This window comes from Hippoglossus stenolepis, chromosome 10 (genome assembly GCF_022539355.2).
Source record: "Hippoglossus stenolepis isolate QCI-W04-F060 chromosome 10, HSTE1.2, whole genome shotgun sequence".
NCBI classification, from domain to species: domain Eukaryota; kingdom Metazoa; phylum Chordata; class Actinopteri; order Pleuronectiformes; family Pleuronectidae; genus Hippoglossus; species Hippoglossus stenolepis.
The window spans coordinates 12,972,503-12,998,534 of record NC_061492.1 but is presented as its reverse complement, the minus strand read 5'-3'; the positions used below and the strand labels follow the sequence as shown (position 1 = coordinate 12,998,534).

Below are 26,032 nucleotides of genomic sequence, written 5' to 3'. Positions count from 1 at the left end.
TATGGTGAAAAATAATAGACACAGTCTTCAAAATAAAGGGCACTCTGGTCAGGCTCCCCACATTCAAAAAAGACCACACAAAAAAGACCTAACCAGAACAGAAACATCAACATGTACTCTACTAATGACACCTTTGTTTTTATTATTGATCAGTTTTGTTCACTGGATTAAAAATCATCGATGGTTTTAATCCATCGGCTGAATATTAACATTGTGACATCTGATCCTTTGTTGGCTCCCACAACAATGATTATGACGTAGTATATTGTGACGTCTGTGCTGCCTTCATGTGCTGTTGGAAATGTTAGATTTGGCACGACCATTAAATCAACGCGATAAATACAACATGAAAAGATTAAACACATGCAAATAATTATAACCAGATTAAGGCAATGGGCCAGTGAATAATTGTTGTAAAAAATATATAATGGCAAGGAAAATAAGGAAAAGTGAGTAGCTGTAAGTGAGGCTTTACTGAGGGAAAATCATAGATTAAACCGAGGTTTTAGAGCAGTCTCACAATGCATCAACTGAGTTCCTGCATTAATCTGATTAACATAATCTGATTATTTTGTGAGCATGTAAACAAAGTCATTAGTTTAGTATTCTGTTGTCAACATTGTTTCAGGTTGATGTTTCAAATGGGCTGAATATTTTGTATAAACAAATAAGTGAAGGTTCAATCAACAGAACAAATCAAAGGATGTAATTGTCAAATTTAACTTGAAGAAGAGCAACATGGATGAGAAGTCGCTGTTTACGCCTGAAACTCCAGAAGTGTTTTGTGGACTCAACCACTTCAACCACCCCTCCATCGGCATAGTGGTGAGTGGATAATGGGTGAATTTAAGTTTTTCTGTGAACCATCCCTTTTAAAGGTTTAGTGTGTAAGATTTAGTGACATCTAGTGGTAAAGTGGCATGTTGCAGCTGAATACCCCTCACCTCACCATCCCCTTCCAAACATGAAAGAGAGCCTGTGGTGGCCTTCAGTTGTCATAAAAACTCCAAAGGTGTTTAGTTTGTCCCTTCTGGGCTACTTTCAAAAACATGGCGGCCCCCGTAAAGAGGACCCACTCCCAATATGCATATAAAGTATTTAAATACAAAGGGCCCATTCTGGGGTAAAGAAAAAAAACTATTAGTACAATTTAGATGAAACACACCAGTGAAAACATCATTACGATTATTTTACATACATTTTCTGCAAGTAGATCCCTTTCACCTAAATCTTACCCACTGGACCTTTAAAGAGGGGATATAGAAAGGTTGTGTCTGACAATGTTGTGTTTGTGGGACAACGATAATAAACTGGCACAATAAAAATCTTTATGAATGAATCTTTATGTACCTGGAGTGGGGATAAATCAAATTAAAATGATTTGGGGAGGGAAAAAAAATCTCCAGTCATGCTTACATGGTCTGTTTTGTCTGCGCTTCCCATCGCGGCAGTGGGAGGTCGGTATTTTGGCAGCAGCCCGTGAAGGCATCATTTCCTGGGAAAGTGGGAGGTGAATGTTGTCAACGTGACGGTTCCAGGGGGCAGAGCGAGGAGGGCAGAGACCAGCCGAGACGCACCGTCGCCGCTCCGCTTCGTCTGTGCCGTCGGGACTCGCTGGAGAAGTGACCGGGGCGGGTAGGGGGGGGAGAGAGAGAGACAAGGCAGCCGAGCTCGGGATTCAGGGGGGGAACGATGGGCACAAGTCTCCGGACGGCTCCTCCTTTGTGCGCCCCCGGAGCCGCGCTGCTGTAAGCGTTCAGGTTCAACTTACCGTGCTATTTTTCTACACGTCCTCCGCTGTGGAGGCTCCGGCAGCGTTAGCTTAGCATTTAGCAGCCGCGGACAGAGTGAGACACACACACACACAGGTACGGGAGAGAAGGAAAGGAAGGAGGAGAGGAGGGGTCGGTGACAAAGGAAGGTGGCGAGGGAACGATGAACCGCTTTCGGAAGTGGCTGTACAAGCCCAAGGTAAGTTGCCTCGGGTGTCCTCCCCGCGGTCTGTCATGTTGTTTTAATGCTTAGCTTCTTTTCTGTTTTTCATTTTTTGGGACGGAGCTAGCCAGACAGCCCGCGAGTGAGGCTCGCTAGCCCCCGATCACTTCACACATCTGGCCGCTAACGTTAGCCCCTGCCTGATGTGCCACTGTATCACTGAGCCCTTTGTTGTTGTTGTGGATGAGGATGATGCTGCTGCTGCTGCTTTTGTTTTCATGCGCTAATCTGGATGTAACAGCTGGAATCTATACTGACTGACTCACCGCTGTTTACCTCTGACACTGTCATTCATCCCAGTTGGTGTTGAAGACATTCATTTCATTGTTACGTGTTGTTTGGGATGTCTTCATAATGATGATTTGATCATTCATAGCAAAAATGACAGCAACAGGGGGAAAAAACGGTGACAAATACAGAAATGATTGAAATAATGTAAATTATATTTATTGATTTTAAAGTAAATTAGTCTATAGCATATTTGGGACTCAAGTAATGGTTATTTTTCATTGGTAATTAATCTCCAAGTTCATTCCTCTATTCACAGATTTATTGTTGACTCTGTACAAATGTAGTAAAATACTGAAAAATGCTCAGCACAATTTATTTAAGCCCAAGAATCACTTGGCTTGATTTGTCTGTCTAATAGTCTGATGTCCAAAGAGGTTCAATTTGAGCTAGGCAATAAAACTATATCAACAATTATCGGAGTACATTTTTCATCAATAGCAATATAACAAAGGTTCAATATATATCGATATGTTGCTTATGCATTCTGAAAGTAGGGTGAGCAGGTTTAAGGCATAATTGATCTACCTCTGATTTATAAAACCACAACCTTCACTCAAAACCACTCTTTAAACTTAAAAGAAGTATTAATGTGACATTTATCGTGATAATTATCAATATTGACTGATTGTAAAATTTTTGATTAGACAAACGAAAAGCAGCAGAACCTTAGAGTTGTAAAGCGGGAAATGTTTAAACTCATAAATGCCTGAAAGGACTTATTGATTTTTAAAAAACTAAAAATTCTCTAACTGTGCAGTTAAGTTGTTGCATTGTCTCAACTGTGCAGTATTTGATTCGTTTTTTGATTGTACATTTCGGCCCAAATTGCATGAATGGTTGTCAAAAGCCTCCAAAACACATCAAATCAGATGCTGCTCCATCCTCACTATTTGAAGTCAGACTTTCTGGAGTGAGCTCTTGTAGTGGATGTGCTGTAATTCCTTTAAATCAGGCTCACAGTGTGGAAACAGGCCTGACACAGCAGAGGAAGTATTGAAGGCTCGATCGCCTTGTTAAATGAACAGTTTAATATATGTCGTCTGCAGCACTTTTTGGGACGAGTGAGTGTGAATGTTTCTCCGGGGAGGCCATTCTTGTTAACTTGTAGATTTTCAGGGAGAGCAGTTGTGAACGGCTCAATGTTGAACTCACTGAACTGTGTAAATCTGAGGCAGGCTGGGAATGATCAATATATAGTTATTTATTAGTGCTGCATCATTACAAAACATCAGCGTTTCTGCAGAGTAGTATGTAAATGAACAGTCACAAATTTCCTTATGTCCCCTTGATGGACTGAGAAACTCTTCCGTGAAAGAGTTTAAATTTAATAAATATTATGTGGGTTTACAGCCTATATCTGCACCTCACCCTGTCCCAACAGTCCCAATCATGCTCTTACAGAAAGTAAGATTGCTATTAACTGGGAAGACAGTTTCGAGCTAATATTCCATTTAACGCCCTTTACAAAATGATGCACACCACTCATTCCACATGGTATTCTAATGCGGCCCATTTCTGGGGATGAGTACAAAAAGGTTGTTGTTATCAACGGCAGAAGATTTACATAAAAACACCAGGTTATTTTAACGAAAATATCGACTCGCCAAACTTTCTGTACTTTACACTGAAGGTGTGACATTCTCCGCTGTCGTCCACACCCCCACGTTCAGAGCAAGAAGGCCTGAATAAAATGTCGGTGTGTTTAACGCATTGTATCTTTTCAGTATATTGGTATAAGCACTGCACATAAAAGGCTGACCTTGCAACATAACTGCTGTTCATGTCGAGTCCCTGAAGCAGTTTTTTTGTTTTATATAGAAATGGAGGAAACTATACGGTCGGACAGACAGCCTGTTAAATAAGTCAGAGTTGTGTTTCCTGGCATAGTAAATACAAGTTTGTCAGCATATACAAATGCATTGATAAGTCAGCTGCCGTTACAGCTATAATTTGAGCGTTTGCAACAGTAGTGTCAGACGAGGCTTAGATGAAAAACCTCTGATTATGTGTTCTCCGCCTGCACTTTACCACACACACGCACCTGCGTCATTCCCCTTTTCTCTGTCAAACCGCGTGTGCTGTCGCAGCGTTTTCCTGGCCCATTGTTGGGGTTAGGCCCAAGTGTTTGGGGCTTCACCGGAGCATTGTCACATCCATGAATGAGCTTCTGAAGAGCTGAGCTGTTACATCAGTGGCTTTTCTGCCGAATCACGGGCCGTGGTAGGAATTAGCAGAATTACACACCCAAGTCTGTGGGATTTAAATGACCAGTTCTGCCTCAAAGGAGCCAAGAGAAGAAGAGCGCTGAAAGCCTTGGTAATTATGGCCATCAGTATGAAAAGACAACAGTAATGAAAGGCTTCTGATCACTTTTGTACTCCTGTAACTGAACAGCAGCTAAGCTTGACAATGACATACATATTTTTGTGATCAAAATAGGTGCCCAACCTGCGTAAGTGCGTATACAGGAATTTATTGTTGAACTCAGCGTAGTATTGTCATTTTTCATTAAGAGTGAGCTGTTTATTATTGAACTAAATTCCCATGCAGATAGAAAAGTGTTGAATCAGCATGCTCCCTTGACTGATGCGGAGCTATTCATATTTCCAGAGCTGCTCTTTAGCTCCTCAGATAAGCCCTGTCCACTGAGGAGGACTTTCATTTGCCCCTGCTACACAATCCCTTCCCCGGGTGTTAGAGAGCAGTGTGCAGCTCCGTGCATAATGTACCTGTATATTCTGCCTGGCTCTGTCGTCAAAGTGCAAGAATGGATTGTTCAGGGCTTCTTTAAGGATGTTAGGCAAGGAGAACTGTAAGTTAGGATACAGTGCTTTACAGTGAGACTTTTCACATTCCTTTTCGTCATTAAAGCTGGTTTAGCCGGTTTATGTGTCAGCAGTTTGTATTTATCTTCCCAAATGTCTACAATACCTATACTTGTTCCGGGTGTTTAGTTGTAGTTGACTGCTCATTGGCTGCACAATGTGGTGGAAAAAGTTTTAAGATAAGAAAAGAGGCTTAAGAGAGGCTGGAATCAGGGGAGAAGTATGCTGGGCCACTGCACATCCCTACTGTCCCAAACATAGACGAGACCTGGCTCAGGTTTCCGAGCAGGCAAAATGGCCACTGTCTCCTCGCCTCCCATTCATCAGCTGCGAACTTGCGGAGTGACGAATGGCGAGAGAGGGAGACGTGAGGAGGCTAAAACCTGTGATACTTCGTCCTCTTTTGGCTCGTCGTTTCATCAGGCATTCACAAGCTGACCTTCAGCTCCACACCACCTCATCTGTCAGTGTGATGGGCTCGCAGCTCGCATCAGGCCGGGCGCGCTCACCTCCATCTGCAGGATGCTGCTAATTTGCCTTTCATTTCCTCCACTCCCCTTCGGACAGTTTAGTGCGTGGGCAGCTGATGCTTTCTACACCCCTCCTTATCAAAATGTCAGATATCCCTGCGTGTGTATCAATGTAGGCTCCTGGTAAGTGTTAGAGCATATGTAATATACCAGTGACTGACTACTTTGATAACGCTATCCAGCATTTGATGGTTCACTTGAGAAAAATCTTGATTTTGAAAAAAATATTAAAATAAAAATATGATATGGTGGAAAATCTCATCACTTGTGACCATAAAAAAGTTCTCAACTTTAATAGTTTTTTTTTAGTGCTACCTTTTAATTTTTCCTGCAAATTCCAACTTTTTTCTCATGAAAGTTAGTCATAATTTGTATTTATTAACAATTTATTCTTACGTACTCCTTAATTTTGAATATGTAGTAAAATAAAAGACCTATGTTTGTTTTTTGCTTATATTTAAGTTTGAAAAATATGAAATGCTACAATATTGTTATAAATGCCCATCAAAGCTTCATAATGTCTGTTTTATTCAACCAACAGATCAAAACTCAACCACACTTAATTTAAGGCTAACAACGATTTGATATGACTCAAAATTTTATGTATCATTAAAATTTTAGTTTGGCTCTAAATAATTGTTTAACCTCTTTTAAATCATTGTCAGGCCACCATAAAAGATGTTTTAAAGCTGTTTGTCGTCATTATCAGAAAAGAAGAGTAGTCTTGTTGACAGCTGATGGTTTTAACAAAGCCCCCTAATTTTACTCATCATCCTCTCAGGCGCCAGTATTGCCTCTGCTGCCAGTGTGGGCCCTACTCACAATGTGTCCGTTGTATTTAATTTTGAAAAGAAATATTCGTATATGAAGAGGTGGGGATGACACATGGTTACAACAGCAGAAACGGCTAAATGTCGTATTACAAGCTGAATAAATCTTGGTAGAAAGTGAAGTCTGTGTCATCAGGGTTTTTGAGGTTTCAATTTTTCAATAATTGTTTTAAAAATTTATGAAAACCCACAACACATTTTTTGTAACAATCTCTGCTAATAGAGGTACATATTATTTTAAAATCACTGGAAATACCTGATAATTTTTTAAATACATTTTATAGGTAGTTGTAGAGTTAAAGTTGTGATCTCCTGTCTAAATTTGTGTAGTCCGGTAATTCTCTCTTTATTTATATGCCACCTATCATATTTGTATCAAAAAAGGTGATCTACAGACTGTAGCGGAAACAACAGTGAAAAACTTCAGACATTTTCAGATGTTCAATCAACCAATAAAAGACCAGTACTTGATGGTTTAAGCTTCTAATAGTTACCAGGTAAATAAGTAATCACACGAGTTGTGATGGGCAATGGGCATTTTTCACAATTTTCAATGATTAATCTAGTAGATAATCAGTACTTTTGGTATTAACTCATGTCATACTATTGAATAATTCTTGTGAATAGGAAAACTATATATAACAAGAATGTAGATGATTATTTTCCCTGTAAATTGTAATCAGAGCTCCTCTCTTATAATGGGTAAAAAACTCTGTAGCAGTTCGCTAAACTGGTGAATCACGGCTGGTCATTTCCTCAGTGGTGAAATTGTTCCACTTCCGCAGAATATGACTGGCCCTGCCGTCGTCTATTCATTTATCGTTGCCCCCTTTTTGTTTGTGTATATTGCTAACGTGCGAGCAGGAGAACCGAGAGAAAGCGAAGCAATTAGGGGCTTGTCTTCGCAGAGTGGATTGGCACCGAGTCGATGGAGGAGCAAACTGCTGAGCAGCCGCCAGTGTGGCTTCATATTTAGGCCCATGGCTGGAGATCTTTGGGGAAGTCCCATTCTGCTTACCCACCATGCGGTAATTGATTTGGTGTCAGCTGCGTGGATTTAGAGCGCTGACCCTAGTGCAGATTGAAACAGGCCAGGCGATTGAGGGCCTTTTTAAATTCATTGCAGGATTCGGGGGGGATCAGGGCTCGATGTCCAAGGTGTGGGAAGGCGATGATTGAAGGAAAGTAGCTGTGGAAGGAGAGTGAGATTTAAAGGCACCACAGAGAATCGAATGAGAGGCTGCACTCATTTTCCACACCTCGTTTGTGATTGGTGATAATGGCTATCCTCTTCCTCTCTATACTGTCACTGCTGATGAACATAAAACATGCAATCATGGTCCCTTTCGTCTATACTGCAAGTCCGACTGTTCTTTGGGAAGAGCCAGAAAATGAAATGCTACCCTCCTGCTCTGGGCTCTTTCTTACAAACAAGGGAGGAAGGCAGGGAAATTAGAAGTGGATGGGGAACAGTGGGCTTGTATTTTTGAGATTAGGTTTTGGCCTTGGGTAAAGATTGCAGGACATAAGATGAGAGGAGGTCTCTATCGCAGCACAAGTGTTTCTTCTAATTAAATTATAGGGCATGTAGGGATGATTAGAAATCCTATACTGAATTAATTGAAACAAGAATGTATCTATAAACATCCTATTTTTTGTATGTTATTATTATATTGCAGGTTTGATCAGAATTTGATATTATACATTTTCTGTCGTGCTGCTGGGGAATGACCAGAAAATTATCGGTAATGACGAACTTGAGTGTGGGAGCAAGCGGCATCTTTTGAAATATGTCACAAATTGGTATTATTAGCTGAGAATGAAAGTATAGGGTACTTGGTTATGTGATGTTGGTGGATTTTCCAGATACTGATACAGTAGTTTCTTCACTTGCTAAAATATATAGTGGGATGGATGCCACGAGGGGCAAAATAAAGCTTTATAATGGGTTAAACCCTGTTGAAGCTGCAACGATGCAAGTTAGAAGTTACTTGTGCTTTTTATATTACTACAGTATTTATTCATTTAGTGATACTTATTTTACTCCTCCCCTGTTAGGTTGAGGTGTCTGTAGTGTAATTACCGAACCAGTTCCACAAGCCTGCAGACTTGTATCTCTGCAGACAGCTATCAGAAATATGTGTTTGCCCACACACACACTGTGGCCATCAACAGCTTTCACTGTGTGTAATTTGTGACAGCCTGGGCCCTGCCAGCTCTCAGTCACGGTCCACAATATTGTATGTATGTGGACACAATTAGCCTGACTCTTGCGTCATGCTCATTATCAGCAGTGGTGAGAGGACGTGGGTCAGAATCGCACGGAGGTATCATGACAGTGCATAGGTTGAGTTTATTACCTTCGCCAAGGAGGTTAGGTTTTCATTGCTGTTTATATGTCAGCAGGATTACGCAAAATACTACTCACCTGATTTTCTTGAGACTCGCTGGAGTGGTGGTAATCACTAAGTAATAAAGAGATAATTATGAGAAAGGAATCAGGCATATGTAGAGTGCTAATAGGTATTATTCTATTATAAACGGGCAGATCTGGAAAAGTTTTGTTTACTTTCTTGAATATGGAGAGACCTTATTGGTGTTTTTGTGTAAAGGGGGGAAGTTGCATCTCCATCTATCTTCAGGACAGACACACTCCTTTCAAACGGTCTAAAATTCTCATTCCCCTCTGTAGCCACGTCACTACAGCCAGTTCTAGATTATATAAACAGATTATTTCTTGCATAAGAACTTCCCGGCAGTTGGTGGGAAGAAGGGTGTCCCCAGTTGTTACCACGACCATCACGGGATCCTGTACATGCCTTGTAGCCACGTAAATCCTCTATGCCCCACTGTGTTGCCTGTCCTCCTAAATCATGTGTCAGGCACATGCACAGGTCCAAATGCCAGATTAGGGCAGACCTTCAGAGAGGGGACAAGCAAACAGATTATGCCATCAGTCCAGATGGGCCGACCACTCTGAATACTGAGTCAATGAACTGAGTTAAGTCAGATGTCTACTCCAGCTCTCAGCTCATTAGTGTAGGAAACCTCTTCGGCACTCTGTGATTAGTGCCGTTGATTTAACTGCAGGATTTTTAAACAGAAAATCTCAGAAAGCCTAAAAGTGCAACCAGAATTTTTAAAGATCTGAGTTTTTGCCTGAAAACTCAACAGCTCTGTATCTGCCGAAAACAACACAGGGCTGAGGAAAGAAACTCCTGATGCAAGCTGAACATGAAAGAAATGACTCAACACAAGTAAACCTGCTTCAGCACAACACCACATTCTTAGAGAGATTATACTTTTTATTCTACCAAACTTAATATAAATAATGGTTGAGTAAGTTCCCTTGTTTGTTACCAAAAACGATTGGCTCACTCTTGCAGGGGCTTTTATGCTGAGCCCTGAATAATGAATGAGGTGATGAACTGTATCCGGCTGCTTTTTGGCCAGTCTGCCAACTGACTGGATGAAGCAGAGTGAACTGGTTTACCCTCCACAACATTTGCTTCTGATCCTTGGAAGGCAGCCAGGAGGCAGCAAATTGAGCCTGGAATAGAGTATAGAGGGCAGAGGCAAGGTTTCTCATAAGTCCCTTAAGTGGGCTCGGTGTGCATCCACTGATGCTATGGATGCTCGTGAAGCATTAGCTGGGCAGCCTCTGTCGTCCGCACAGTCTGAATGGAAGCCCAGAATCAGCAGCTGAAGGAAAAAGCTGGCTCAGATGATGAAAAGTCACGGTGGCCCGTCTCAGCAAGAATCGCACTGTCATCACCGGTTATTGATTCAATGTTAAACAAAAAGGGGACAGAAAATTTCAGAGTCATTGTGGAGTTACATGATTGAGGGGGCTTAACAGTAATTGTCACTCTGTGTGAAAGTATGGGAGCTTAATAGTCCGAAATTATGGGTTTCTGACCGCAGTGGACAGAGTTCTTTTGAGTCATCTCAGAGAGAGGGCACCCAGGACAACCGACAGCGGGAGGATAACAGGAGAGCGGCACGCCACAGGGGACAGGAGCGGAATCTGCTGAATCATTTCCTCCTCCTGCGCAAGGTAGAGCCGTCATTGGTGATGATGACACAACTCGCAAGTCCAGGAGTCAGATCTCCAGATGTTTACACTATGCACACTGCTGAAACAGTTTTAACACCCCCATAGGAAGGTGTTACTCTTAGCTCCTAATATGATTTTTACTTGTATCTTTTTTCCTTTTTTGTCACCTTTTTGAAAAAACATCTCACTATGGAGGTTTATGGATGTCATAGTCACAGGATATTGTTAAAAGCATTATTTTAACCATTTACTCCATACTTGTTAAGTAAATGTCAAAGCCAAGACTGTGCTCTGTGTTAACCCGTGTTATGTAAGCAGATGTTTCAACGGAGAGATGGCCTTTTCAGAGCAGAGTCTAACATCATCACTGACTCATAGTCCGTGTAACCGGGTAAATATTACCACTGGAGGCTTTAGATCTGAATCTCAGTCAAAGGATCAGTCTGTATTTCATGACTTTTAAGAGCCTCGTGTCTCAAAGGCAGCTGCTCTAATGCTGGTCATGTAAAGCAAATTAATTAGTTGTATGTTTTTGTATTTTATTGTGAAATGTGGTATAAAACTTCCTAGTTTACTAAGTTAATAAACAGTAGATTTATCAAATATCAGGTGGTGTTCATAGTCCATTACCCTTTTTAGTCTTGAGCTATTTTCAAACATGAACTGCGCCAAATTGTCCAGATAATTGGGTGTGGACACTTGCCGGAGTTTGCCTTTCAATTATGCAGACAGCAGTAGGCGTTTGTCGGGATCAGATGTGATCACAACAACAGGAACATTTCTGGAACATTAATGTGAGGGATGGCGTCTGGTTATAGCATGCAAGGCAGGATATGAAGTATAAATCTGGCGGCTGAAATCGCATGTTTATCTTTACAGCACATCGTCACCGGCATTGGACTTTATCGCCAAAATCTCTCTAATCTCTTCGTCTGCGTCTGTATGTATGTCACCTCTTTTTCAACCAGAGATATTTGTATTCTTCCAGTTTGGTGTCCATTGAGTATTAAAAATGTCATCAACACTCTCACTCGCACGTCACTTTCCTGCTGCTTCCAGCATATAGGCTCACTCTGACATTTTACTAGGGGGCTGACAGGAAAATGTCTGGAGCTGATGAACATTTGCATTCTCACATAAAACCCCTCCGGAATAACTTCCGGAAAATGTCCGGACTTCAGGGCATGACTGAAAACCGCTTTACATATTATCTTGAAATATCAGCTTTGTCAGTTGGTTCTGTTAGCTGCGAGAGTTACACCTGACATTTTCCCTGTAACTCCATACTTACTAAGAACTACTTTGTGTAGTTCCACCTCTTTTGACGTAAATATTCAAATAGTGAGCATTTACATTGTAATTAGGCAAAGTTTGAACTTGGGAAGAGTCGCTGCAACCAGCTCCCGTCAGAAATGTGGGTGAAGTAGAAAACTGTAATGAATGAAAAAAAGTCATCTGTCAGTTCTGACTTACGTCTTTCGCACCTTTCTTCTAATACTGGATACATTTTTATTCCATTGTTCACCCAACTTTTGAACCGAGAAGCTGTCAAGCATCACTGCCTATCTAAAAGTTAAATCACCATGTCTTGAACATTGCCTGCCTTTGAGTTTCTCCCATGATGCAGTGGTGCAGGAATGTTCCCTCTTGTGTGAGGAATGCAGCAGGAGGAGGCTATAGGATGGTGTCTGTCTCAAACGCTTCTTTTCTTCCTCTGTCAGCGGAGGCCTATAGGCTTCAGAAATCTGTAAATGAATGCCATCGCTCTCTGGGCCCGTGTTGTTGCGACTCGGATAGAAAAAGGTCCTTCACTGTCTCCCACCCCTGCTTCCTGTTTTGTCATCATGACATTTGTGTCAGAGTCTCGCTCACTCTTGTCCGGTCATATCTACGTCCTGACTGATGGCATCATTGCTTTTCTCATTGTTCAGAGAGCTTGGATGTCAATGATAAATACATCAATTTGTGGTATCTGTGTATAATTCAGATTTCCTCTATTAATTTCCCATTAGCTTACGCATTAAAGAAACCCACATAGTTTCCGTTATAGTAAAGCCAAATGCAGAAATGAGTATTACTCTTTGGTTTTATTATTTGTCCTGCAATAATACTGGGGCTGTCTGTTCCTATTCCTCACAGATGATTTATATATAGAGCATGTATGTGACCTTGTTAAGAAAGAACACTTGAGAAGATTGAAATATTATATTTGCCTGCTGTAATACACACTAGTTCTTTTGGGATTAGGTGCCTTCTGTGAATTGCTCCTTCAGTTTATTCAGTAAACATGACATGGCAGAGGCATCGAGAAACACACACATGAAAAACAAGTGCAGGAATATTTGTAGACTTTGCTCTGAGGGATTCAGATTTACAAGAAAGGGGACAAAGTTGAGTTTTATTTCAGCAAGAAATGCTCCTCTGCTCCACCCCAGAGCTGCTGTAACTCACCCAGCTGTAGCTCAGATTTACCATAGGCAGGTGAAAACACAAGTATCACATATATAAAGGACTATACCAGAAGTTTTCACAATGTTCCTATATCTGCTTCGGAAATGCGTGGCAAATGTATCTACCGATTTGGTACACATCTTTAAAGTATATTAGTTTCATCCAAATAAAACCTAAATTTTCTTCTCCTGGAAATCGCTACTTCTTCACTGCACCAAAACAGCAGTTTGGCTGTACTGCCACTGGCAAGTACTGTTGTTAGAGCAGCAAAGAACAAATGATTTCTGTTAGTGTAGCTTTAGCAAGAGCTAGCAGAAATATTTGTTTGTCAAATTGTTAAACCGGAGCCAGGCCATACAACAATGATAGCAATCATCACTTCATACGGAGTTAGTAGCATACAGCTGTTGAAATATGTTATACAAGTTGTTAAAACACTGGTATTGATTCGGTACTCAGAATCCGCCGATAGTCCAGGTATTGAAATTGGCAAGGAGAAAGGGAAAATGGTTTCAGAACATCTCTAATTATCACCCATCAAAATCACCCAACATGTTATTATTTCAATAAGGATTTAGTCTCTCACTGTGCCTTATTGTACGTCGTCCTCCAAATAACCTTAAAAAATGTGGAGAATATTTTTTCCTCCTCACAGAAATAATGCGACAAGTACCCCAGGTTTTATCTCAGTGTTGTCTCCTCACAGTTTCTTACATTATTAATGAGAGAGAGCGAGGGAACAGCACCATGTATTATATTCGGAGAGAGGAGGCCCGGGCCCAAGGGGAGAGCATCACGCAACAGGAAGCGCTGCAAACTTTAGGGAGAAGGTCCTGCGAGAGAGCGAGAGAGAGAGTTTTCGGTAAATAGCAGTGTTCAGTTCGACTTCGTGAGAAGCACTTCCAGAAATCCGACGCTCCGCGGGCAAATGAGCCTGTTTACCAGCGTAGCTCGCCCCCTCTTCCAGTCTGCACAGTCATGCTGTCCTTTTAAAGCTCCTGTGCCGTCACTGGGTCCTTGTGGTTTGTGATGATGCACTTCGGCATGTGGTCGCCATTTTCAAAACCATTAACCTTTGGATGGCATGAGGCCTCCTCAGAATGGTGTGTGTGCAGACATAGCTTGTTCTTGTCTTGATTTAAAAAAACATTATTTTAATCGTCCTGTAGTTTTAGCTCCATTATCTTGTATTTTAGCTGTAAGCAATGGTGTAAGCAATACGGATAATGAATTATTGTCTTTACATTTTCCTTCGCCTCAGTGTCTCTTCCCTACCCTGTGTGTTGTGGCTGTACATGTGCTTCACTCAGCAGCAGAGTGATTTGCTGCGCTGTGCTGTTCCCCCCCACACCGAGGGGAGCATGGTGGGAGATAATGACACAAATCCTTTACCGGGGCCGGGCTCTCTAATTAAACCTGCTCTTCTGGGGAGCTTTCACACTATATTAACCTTCGTAAACGCCTCCTGTCAGGATTAATGCCATTTTTATATCAGTTACCTTCCTATACTAAATTTGGGTATGCATGAACCTGCATTTACTTAACCAGAACATCTCAACAAAAGGAAGACCAATCTGTTGGTTAGCTGGCCAATACAATGCCTGGATTACCTGATTTTTATTTTTGTTCCTACAGATTTTCTGTATTTTGCTGCATTGCCATGAGTTCTTCCACTACATGTCTTTCTCTTTCAGTTTATTTGCCTGATATTCTGGTTTATTTTACCAAAGCAGGTGAGGATTACTAAAAGAGCAACATTCCCTGCTGGCTACATATGATTGGAGTGGGTAGAATCTGTGCTTATAAATACTCGACCTGTTAACACCACAGTGCCGTAGTAGCACAGTGTTGTTGTTTCCAGGAGACTCGGCTGAACATGGTGCGTAATTCATGTGTTGACTTGCCAATTCCACCAAAGCATCAAGCTGTGTTTTCTAGAGATTGCAGCTGTCCATGCCTGACACTGTATTTCACTCATGCACAGCTCCAAACTGTGCACACAATAATTCCTCTCAGCAACACACATGAAAACTAGAATGGCATTCGGTAGAGAGCATACCTCCGCCAAGACCCAACAGTCCCCTTAAATACAATTAAACTGCACCAATTTGCACACAATCAGTCCCATAAATGTGCCTGATTTTGTTTTTCTCATTAAGATCCCTGATCTATTGCTTGGGAAATTGGTGTAAATGTAAAAAAAACGGCCCTATAACAATGAAAAAAAGTCATATGCTTTGATATTTTGTTATTTCCTCTGTAAATACTATTCTGTTTTCATAAAAGTCTGTGCTTTGATGCGTTTGTGCATTGGAGCCCAACCCATATTTCTTTTTGAGGGCTGATGCCAAACAAGAAAAAAAGGCTTGTATTGGCCGATATTATCACCCAACCGATATATCAGTCGGTCTCTAGTTGGTATCGTTTCTCATTAACAGCAACACACGTATCTATTATGACATTCCCGTGTTTCCATGTGTTTCTCTGCAGAGGACGGACCCTCAGCTCCTGGCCCAGTTCTACTACGCTGATGAAGAGCTGAACCAGGTGGCCACGGAGCTGGACAGCCTCGACGGCAGGAAGGACCCTCAGAGATGTACCCTGCTGGTCAACCAGTTTCGATCCTGTCAGGTCAGCAGGGAGAAACAAACACACACAAAGTCATAATCTTGATGTGCTTTTCATTTCACTGAATATAGGTGATAATCACTATTTATACGTATACATCAATTCACTGTAAATTAAACATAAGAACAGTCATTAACTGAATTAAAGTTGGAATATAGACACATTAAGGTATATTTTTGGGCTTTTATAAGATAGTGCCAGTGAAAGAGAGACAGGAAACCGGGTGAGAGAGAAGGAGAATGAAACACAGTAAATGGTCAGAATGGCCCGGAGTCAAACGGGGACCTGCTGCTCATGGCGCTTGCACCTGTGGTATGTGCCACAACCATTCGGCCTGGCCTTGATCTGGTCGCCTCCAAATAGAGACAAATTAATCCCCAGCTTGGATTTGACTCTGATCCATAATTTCATACGTGTTTATTTGAGATGGTTTTTATTCTCATATTCACCTGGCTCGACCGTTGTTTCTGACTGGAAGCTAAAAATAGCCGACACCCTTATCGTCGCTTACCGGATGCAGGTGTGACAATGTGACGATTGCTTTACCAAACATTGCTTTGGCCGGGTTGTTGTATCCAGCAGGTTTGTTGATAATGTGAGATAAGTGGACTTTGTTTTGAAGCAGCCAGTGGACACACTCCTCTCGGCCTCCATAACACAGAGCCATGTGTCATGTGGGTCAATAGGAAATGGTTACAAGAGCAACTTCTTGAGAAAGAGGTGTTTTTATTACTGTAGGTAAAGTGAAGTGAGCAAGTGTTGTGAAGAAGAATTTATTTTGAACTCAGTCTCTTTGTTGTAACTTCTAAATGAAACACAAATTAAGTATAATAAGATATTGTAGATTATTGCATACAGCGATACAGATTTGAGTATTGAGTACTGAGCTTTGAGATCTTTAAGAGTTCAGGGTTGAAAGGAGCTCTAAAGGTGAGTGAGGGCTGCTATGCTGCTTCATGCTGAGAGAGCTGGAGGTGGTGGTGGGAGGTCGTCATTTGGCCCGTTGTGCCTTGGCCTCCCCCCACCGCCAAGGCACTCGGGGGAGAACCACTTAATAAGGTCATTGCTCGATCCCCGACTGTTCTGTCTCTTTCCCCTCCATCCCACCCTCTGCCAATCTGTCACCTTTTTATCTTGACTGTTTCTTTCTCTTTTAATTGTTCTACTTCTCGTCTTCCTTTTTCAATGCTGTGTTCTTCTTTTCTCATGCTGAGAATTTTCAGAAGTTGTGAATGAGCAGCCCTTGTTAGGATTTGCCTGTCTGCCCCTCATATCACTCTCTGATTTATTATTATTTCACAAGCTGCAATAGAAATGTTTGACAGCAAACTCTCAGCACTTAGATGCTAAAAGAAGAGACTTAACAGTAGCGTAGCTCATGGACTTTGGAGAATGAATTAAGCAGCATTATATCCCACAGCCCAGAGGCCCCAAGAATAGAAGGCAAGTGCACCCAAGCCAAAATTTTGCACTTGAACCTGCCACAACAGCTATCAGCTCCTATTCATGGGCCTCTGTGGGGGTTGCTGGCATGCTACTCATATTATGTTGGCACGTCTGTTCTTACAGTGCGGCCTGCTGGAGCAGGGAAGTGTGTGTGTGTGTGTGTATGAGTAAGATGGATAAAGATTGAGTAAGATGGCATACACATGAGACAGAGGAAGAGAAAAGGGGTCAGAGACAGACAGTGAAAAGAGCGAGAGAAAATAGGAGCCAGAAGTAGGTACCGCACCACAGCCACTGGCCCTGGATGACTGGGAACCAGCAGCAGTGAAGGTTATCACTGGTGTCCCCAGCTGGGAGACGCTCACCGACAGTGGGGTTGTACTCAGACTAGACCAGGACACTTGCGGGCAGCCATAAAGGAATCGGTGGTTAAGCTCTCCCTCTCAAACCGTTTTAATCTTTCTCCTCGGGGCGAGCAGAGAAAGACGCAGTGCTGTGCCTGACAAGATTACAGTGCACCGTGCAGCTGTGGTTGACTGAAAGGCTCATTGTATGTCATTGTTATGGCTGTTGTACATGCCAGCGGCATATAAGTCTTGATTAGCTGTTGCTGTGTGTGATACTACATTTTCACTGCTGGAATTATGGGCTTTAGTTGTTTAATGTTTATTGAGGGAGAATGTAGCTGTGAAGCCCATAATGGTCTCATGTACTTCTCCAATCTAACGATACAATGGCTGCGATACAATGGCGATGGAACTGAGATTAACCAACATTAGATAATCACCATGAACACTGAGTTTTCAGGAACAGATTTTCACTCACTCGTGTCCGTCCCTCCGACTAATTTGTTCAATTTGTTTTTCTGACACTCTTGTGCTCATCTGCAGGACAATGTGTTGAACATTATCAATCAGATCATGGATGAATGTATCCCCAACGACCGGGCCAACAGAGACTTCTGTGTCAAGTTCCCCGAGGAGATTCGTCATGACAACCTGGCAGGGCAGCTGTGGTTTGGGGCTGAGGTAATGTATTCCCTCCAGCATCAGTCTGTAGGAAAACAACTTTACTTAAGGCATAAACACACACATCAAAGTTAGACTATTTCATTTTAACAATTGGGCTGTTTCTTGATTGTCACGTGTGCCACTGTAACCACCATTTTCTCAGCTGAATCTTCTGTACAAGGCTAGAAAATGTATCCTGTGCATGTCCCTGTGTAGTGCTTGGCTGCCGGCTCCATCATCATGAACAGGGAGATAGAGAGTATAGCGATGAGGCCTCTGGCTAAAGACCTCACTCGCAGCCTGGAGGAGGTTCGCAACATCACCAGAGACCAGGCCCTGAGAGATCTCAACTTGTACACAGACCGCATGAAGGACGCACTGCGACATTTTGACAGCCTTTTTGCTGAGTTTGAGCTCAGGTAAATTAAGGACAAGGGATTATTGGCAATTGTAACAACAATATTAATTCACATTTCTCATCCTCTCAAGTATGTTTTTGGTGCAAGTTTGCCAAAACAACTAAACACTGAAGAAACCTGTGAATGTAGTTATATTCCTCCTCCTTCTCTTGTATTGCCAGTTATGTGTCAGCCATGGTGCCTGTGAAGTCTCCCAAAGAATACTATGTACAGCAGGAGGTGATTGTGCTCTTCTGTGAGACTGTGGATAGGTGAGGGCACAGAGGCATAAACAGATACCGACTTCATCTGGATTGAACCAGAATCTAAATAATATGCAAAGTGTTTTCTTTTAATTGTTGTGTCTTCCTCTGTCTGTCATGTCAGGGCTCTGAAACTGGGCTATCTCACGCAGGACATGATCGATGACTATGAACCTGCACTGATGTTTACAATTCCCAGACTAGCCATTGTGTGGTAAGTGTTGCCCGTCCTCTCCAGTCTCCCGCCCACCTCTTTGTTGTCTACTCTTTCCCAGCCTCTTACAGAATTTTAAACATATTTTTAGTGGGCTGATTGTGTATTCAGAGGGGCCTCTCAACCTACACCGAAAAGCAGAGGACATGTCTGAGCTCTTCCGGCCTTTTCGCACTTTACTTAAGAAAATCAGGTACAATCCATGAGGATTAAACATCACACATCTTTTTTCCTCACTTATTACTTTTTTTTTTAAACTACCATATGATGCCTTTGCAGAGATCTGCTGCAGACCCTGACTGAAGAGGAGTTGGTTGCGCTGGAGAGGAACCTGTGTATCTCTCAGGATGGGGAGTTGTCCACAGGCCAGGAGCCGGCTGCAAACAGTGAACCAGCACCGGTCCAAGAGAATCAGTCATCCTGCAGCAACGCTAATGACACCTCCAACGGGGAGAGTGAGGGGGAGCAGGAGCATCTGGCTCTGTATGTGTGTCCCAGCCAGGAGGAGGAGCTGGCGGAAGTGGAAAAGGGCTGGGAGGAGGTGGAGACGGAGAGGGGAGAGGAGGAGCAGGAACAGGGCCTGCTTTGCGAGGAGGCTGAGGAGGCTGAGCTGGCCTGCTCCATGCAGTACGACGAGGAGGAACTGGAGCAGCTCAACATGATGGTGTATCTTGTAGGAGACGAGATGTCCACCCTGCTGTCGCCCCCCAGCCAGGGTCAGTCACCTGCCCGGAATCCAAAGAGAGGAGAGGATGGAGGCTCCAGTGGGGCTTCCAGCACTGACACGTCTCCCTGCCGCAGGCTTCTGGTTAGCCGGGGAAGGACAGGCATCTATGTAGAGGAGGAGGACAGGGTTTTCTTCATGGACGACCTGGATGCAGCAGGAGAAAACATCACCAGCATTTCAAAAGAGGCCTGTAGTTGTGTCTCCTCTCCTTTAAAAGCACCAGACTCTGCTCGTCCCATGCAACGCAAGCTGGGACAGCGGCCAGACTTAGTAAGGAACGGCTGGTACTCTGAGACCCCATCAGAGCAGCCATGCCCACAGCCACGCAGCCAGAACACACTCTGTCACAACGCAAAGATCCCACCATGCACCACCGCTCCTGGCTCAGAGCCTTTGCCTTACACGAATGGGTGGGAGATGGGTTTAGAGGGGACAGCTTCTGAAACTGCCGAGGTCATCGCCCACCGTATGGGTGGGATGAAGCTGTCTGCCACAGTCATCTTCAACCCTCGCTCCCCGAGCTTGACAGAACTGGCCGTGGACAAGCTGCTGCTTCAGCGGCCCACTCCCTCTGAAATTGAGCCCTGCAGCCCTCTGGTGGCCACTCACTGCCTGCTTAACTCGTGTGTTTGCTGTGGGAGCTGTGAGGATGGCCACGAGGATGCCATCACCACTGAGACCACTGGACTCGGCTTAGGGATCGCCCTGGGATTGGACAAACACTCTAAGACTGCAGTCCCCAGCACTGTCATCCAGTCTGCTGCATGTATGCTGCCCCCGCGAGGTCACGAGCCTCACAGTAAGGGTGAGCGGACCGAGGTGACTCCACCATCTGCAGAACCGCAGGTAGAGGATTCAAACTCCCAGTTCTGTGAGAATTGCCTGGTGTTGGCTCCAGGGCCGGGGCATCACGCTCAGGACTGTAGGTCTGGCGGAGGGGATGGAGCCTCCTTGTGCAACCACCAGCTGAGGACTGAAAAGAGGCAGCAGGCCAGTGGAGGCCGACAGAGGGATAAGGAGGTGGATAAAGATAAGCCAGGATCTAAAGAGAAGAGGGACACCAAAGACGACAGCAGGAGGAGCTCCAGGTATGCTATAAGTAATTTTTTTACTGTTTTTTGGTTTATGTCTGAGTAATCTGTCCTCAAGTTTTCCTTTTTGAAGCATGAGCTCCACGTATTTTGATTTATTCCACTGTTGTGTTTGTGTATTCATAATTTATTCTGTATTTGGTTTTATTTTGCCATATTTCACTATTTATTTGGTTGTTTTTAGTTTCCAGAACTCTCCCCTCAGCTCTGTGTCAGGTAGTGACTGTGAAAGTGTGTCGGTCACCACATGTAGTCTGTCGAGCAGTGCATATACGCCCAGGTAACTAATCACTCATGAAAAGTGTCATATGTTTGTGAGTGTCTCATCTCGCCCACACCCTAACTAACTGAGTCTTTGTGTGAATGATAAAAAAGATGGCTTTGTTCATTTCCAGGCTTTATTCTCGTCTTTGTTCAGATTGATTGAAGTGTCAGTCACTTCTTCCCTTATGAGCGACAGATGACAACTTTAATCTGCCTCCTGTGTTTGACTGTAGATTTACTTATTTATATTTAACATTACAAACTGAACATGGGTGTGAGTTTGTTGTTGAAATAGCCAGGATTTGGTGGCTCTCTTAAAAGTGCTGAAGTTTGCAGTACATTTCAAGTGATCAGGTAGTGAGTTCCAGCCTTGCTCCTTTCAAAGAAAAAGCTGATCTGAGCAAAGGATGTTTTATAGAATGAAACTTTACAGTTGCCACTTGAAGGTGCACTCTGGTTGATCTACTGCAGCTCTAGTCGCTGGATGTATTTACAGAGGCCAGTCACACATTTAAATACAGACTCTACATAATGAAAGACGGTGAAGTTAGCTAAACTTAAAACCTTGTATTTACTGAAAATTCGACAGTGATCGTACCTTAATTTTACTAAACCTGTGTGCAAGTAGTGATTTCTGTGTGAATACAGTATGGTTAAAGATAATAGCAGAGATTTACAGTGTGCATAAACATTTTAACTGTCCCCTCAGACCTTTTGTGCTCATTCTACTAAAGCACTACTAATTTTTAATCAGGTGGTGGGTAAATATCCAGGGAGTGGATTATGCATTTTCTTCATTTTCACGTACACAATATTCTGGATTCATCTATAATTTTTTTTAAAGAGGAATTCTCTTATTGGTGAAATATAAATTGAATATGTTAAAAGTGGATGCACATGTGGAAAAAGAAGAAATGACAATCCCTCCCTTGTTCCTCATCACCACCTCTAGCCCTGCGAGCAGTCTGACTCCTAGCTCGGGGACGTCAGAGGACCCAGACCATCGAGAGATCCAGCTGGCTCTGGAAGACGCCAAGGTGGCCGCCAGGAACAAAATCCGATCACGCTTCCACAGCAGCAGTGACCTGATCCACCGTCTCTTTGTTTGCATATCAGGTAAACGTTTCTTGTCTCTCTCTCTTAGTCGCCTTCCTCTCTGCCTATTTATCCCTATTTATTGCTAATATCTATTGTGTGTGATGCAGGTGTTGCTGATCAGCTGCAGACCAACTATGCCAGTGACCTTCGCAGTATCCTGAAGACTCTGTTTGAAGTCATGGCAACCAAGTGCGAGGTGGGAGACGAAGATAAGCAAAAGAAAGGTGAGACTCATGTCTTGGAAATATGTGATACACTGTATTTACATTTTAAATATAATGGTAAATGGACTGTACACTTCTGTAGTCTTAGTGACCACTCAATGCGCTTTACAGTACTCATGTAATTCATACACACATTCATACAGCACTTCTATACCTGGCACTTTTCCTCTCCACTCATCATTCACACACTACCAGGGGCAGGGTGGTTCTGTGTCTTGCTCAAGGACACTTTTGCATGTGGGTTCCATTAAGAAGCAGGGGATAGAACCACCAATCTTCTGGTTAGTTCTGCTCTAATTCTGCTCTAACTCCTGAGTCTGTGGCTCCAACCTTACTGCAACTAAAAAAGTAATGTAATATATCTTCAACTGCCTCTTACTGACCCATATTCCGTCTCATGAAACTATACAAACCTAGAATGGCACTCAGTAGAGCGTATACCTCCACCAAGGCCCAAGAGTCCCCTTATGAAACATTTAAATTCACGAACTCCTGATTTTTATTTGGATCTGCAAGATATCACACAAACTCTTAAATATCAGTCCCCTAAACATGCATGATTTTTTCAAAATCAAGATCCATGAACTATTCCCTAACCATAATAAAAAAGAAATCCTGGATTCGCCACCTGGTCATGATCCGCTAATTTAATTCTATCTCACATCCACCCCTCAACAAATGTTCATGTATATCGGTTCAGTTGTTTTGGTCTAATCCTGTTTACAAACAAACAAACTGCTTGCTTAAAATAGTCATCAGTTCAGTTTCAGTTCTGTGTCTCTCATCTAAGAATAATGCAAAATCTAATTTCTTTTAAATGAATCCATGGATTCATCAAATTTTTCCTTGAGTATTATTTGTTGTTGTGCCACTATAGTGGATGAAATGTCTTCTTCTGTGGTGTGCAGCAGGTCCTGTGCTGCATAGTGCTGTGCTGGAGGACTGTGCTCTCTGTCAAGAGACCATTTCTTCATCTGAATTGGCAGCCAAGGCGAGGGAAGGCCAGTTTGAAGGTCAGCAAATCTGCACACAGTTTAGTTGAAATGTGAGCCCGTTCATTTTCTCCGCTTCCTTCAGCAACCCTGCTCTGTGTTGACTGTTTCTGTTTTGGCTCTGTGCAGACCCTCCTGACTGGGTCCCTGATGAAGCCTGCAACTCCTGCATTGCCTGCAAGGCTCCCTTCACTGTCATCCGCAGGAAGCATCACTGTAGGAGCTGTGGAAAGGTACGATTGCTCTCTTCCTGTCTGAGGGAGAGCAGGTGGCAGAATATCCTGTTGATTGTGTTGTTACTGAAACAGATGACTAGTCACCAACATCATAAGCATTCGGACATTGACTGATGCATTATATCCTGTCTCATTTCAGATCTTTTGCTCTCGCTGCTCCTCCCACTCAGCACCATTGCCCCGGTACGGCCAGGTGAAGCCCGTCAGGGTGTGCACACACTGCTTCATGTTCCATGTCACGCCCTTCTACAGCGACAAGGCCGGCATCTGACCTCATATTTTCAAAGAAAGCACACAGTCCGCCACATCAAGATCATATGCAACACACAGATCCACAGCTGTGTACAAAGCAAATGCTACACTGCTCTGGTCAACTTAAATGGTCGTCGTTGTTCCTGCTAAGCAAGGCTTCAGAGTAAGGCATTACAGACGACAGAGCAGAGAGACCAGTCACCAGTGTTGACGATGAGATCTGTTTCTGAGAGATGTTGGTGCCTCAGTGGGAACCACAGGTTTGGTTTTCTGTGCCCAGACAATACAAATGGTTCACAAATGCCTGTCTTGATAATAGCGTTGCAAAAAAAGAAAGGGAATGAACGGGCAATAACACATTTTGTACTAGTATTGTGCAACAGTCTTCTGTAGCAGTTTGCAACACAACATCAGAAACAAACACTTAGTTTTTTGTTGCTTTAGGTGTAAATGAAAGGACTTGTGAAATATTTTCCTATGCTTTAGCGAGCTTCCTACATTTGTGCCAGAGCTCCCTCGGGACTCGGATTACTCAAAAGAATGTAAGTCATGATAACAATGTAAATAAGGATAATTCTGGTAATAGCCACTCTAAAATGTCTCCAGTAAATGATTGCCAAGTATGGGGACTAGAAACCAACCTTCACCAGGCTACTAGTCCCAGTGAAGCAAAAATGAAAAACAGATGGCTTTTATATTGAGATTCCTTCATGTGTTAATGTCAATGAATGTGTAATTCTGAACCACTTTGAGAAATGAATCTAGGTTCCATCAAGGACTGTTCAGCTCTTGATGGTGATGGGCTGTGCCCATTGCTTTTACAGTTGCACCATGGCATGTTAAGTTTTCTCCGGGGACTCCGCTGTACAGTGAGATAGATAGAAGGAATTCCTCAGTCATCACTATCAGGTCTTGAAGGCCCCCTAGTGGAGAGTTGTCCTCTCTTCGCTCAGTGCCGTCATCACCATGATGAGAACAAATTGTTTTGAACCATCAGCCTTCTCAGGGGCTTGCCTACACACTACAGGCCAATTATTGCCCTATTGGTTTACCCTTCCTCACACTTATTATAGTGCAATATTACTACGAACTACAGTGGCTCTGCACACTTTACAGGTCGTTTGCTGTTTAAATTGTAGTTTTAGGCCATTTCTGCAGAGCGAAGCTGTGCTGAATTCTGTTTACACCCAGTTATTCCCATGTTTGGCTCCGGTGGTACTGTCGGGCTGGAACAAATATTCGGTTTCCAGACCAACAAGATTTACATCTGACTTCCTTTTCGCTCTTGAATCTGCTTCCTCTTATCCTCCACGCTCTTAACATCCATCTGAACGGTTTGCAGTGACCAGTGAAACAGCAACAGTCTGATATCACATTATGTCCATTCTGCTCTGACTCAAAGCAGTTTCTCAGGCTTTACATCATCAGAATCACTAACTACTGTTGGATAAATCTTATTTTCGTCAAAGAACTCATTAACTCACTTTGAAATGGTATGTTGTTTTTTTCTTTCATAAAGAACAAATATAATGTATGAAGCTATAATTACTTTTATGTAAAAGAAAGAAAACAAGGAATCATTATCATATTAAATTAAGGGGCAGGATATCCTATTATTATTTCAGAACTTGGTCTTATTTTGTAAAATTACAGTACATTTCCATGATAAAAGCTGTGTAAAATATTCAACAAACAAATAATGTTATATAGTTTTAAATGCAATGTATATTGAAATAAATTACTTTTTCCTGTTTAAAAGATACTGACTGATACTGTCTCCTCTGTACTCGTGTCAAAAGATTTGTGGTCCTTGATTTATCAACCTACTGAATATTATAGTCCAATAATCAAACTTTTAACGTCACAATGAGATATATCTTCACAAGCTATGAGGTTGGTTTGAATTCATTTATCAACAGATTAGACTGTAGATACCAGTTTCTCCTGGTTTTTAGATTTAAGAAATTAAGCTCAAATGTGATTTTGTTTGTCCCAGACCGCAGGAATATTATTTCTGTAAATTGATTGTAGACCCAGAGCAAACACTTCTATTAAAGTTGAGTATATTTTTGATTTGAATATTAACTGATTGGATGTTCTGTAAAAATTCACACCCTGGGACTATTTTAGCAGCGATTTATCTACGTATTTTTCCTGCCACTTCAGTAGGAGGTGTGGGCCGACTCATCTGATGAGCAACACAAAGCTTA

General features: G+C 42.6%; 1 protein-coding gene across 3 annotated transcripts; it reads left to right on the top strand.

Moving 5' to 3' along the window:
* The first annotated feature begins 1,557 nt into the window (after positions 1-1,557).
* Positions 1,558-25,582, top strand: zfyve28 (zinc finger, FYVE domain containing 28). Of its 3 annotated transcripts, none has more exons than XM_035168425.2 (14): positions 1,558-1,971; positions 15,470-15,610; positions 17,944-18,081; positions 18,280-18,482; positions 18,644-18,733; positions 18,849-18,938; positions 19,030-19,131; positions 19,218-20,753; positions 20,941-21,036; positions 21,973-22,136; positions 22,226-22,342; positions 23,254-23,355; positions 23,464-23,567; positions 23,710-25,582. In XM_035168425.2, exons 1-14 carry the CDS (start codon positions 1,936-1,938, stop codon positions 23,839-23,841), a joined length of 3,051 nt encoding a protein of 1,016 aa, XP_035024316.1. In that variant the 5' UTR covers positions 1,558-1,935; the 3' UTR covers positions 23,842-25,582. The 3 variants fall into 3 exon arrangements, with proteins under 3 accessions (XP_035024316.1, XP_035024315.1, XP_035024317.1); XM_035168424.2 differs by having other exon boundaries at positions 1,559-1,971; positions 23,251-23,355; XM_035168426.2 differs by lacking the exon at positions 20,941-21,036 and having other exon boundaries at positions 1,559-1,971; positions 23,251-23,355.
* Positions 25,583-26,032: the final 450 nt, after the last annotated feature.

What these genes read in the sequence shown, in the direction of transcription:
- zfyve28 (XM_035168424.2), top strand. Translation starts at nt 1,936, where the DNA reads ATGAACCGCTTTCGGAAGTGGCTGTACAAGCCCAAG. An exon ending in AGCTGTGGTTTGGGGCTGAG is followed by an intron (nt 18,082 to 18,279) that starts GTAATGTATTCC and finishes GTCCCTGTGTAG; the next exon opens with TGCTTGGCTGCCGGCTCCAT. An exon ending in CCCAGACTAGCCATTGTGTG is followed by an intron (nt 18,939 to 19,029) that starts GTAAGTGTTGCC and finishes ACATATTTTTAG; the next exon opens with TGGGCTGATTGTGTATTCAG.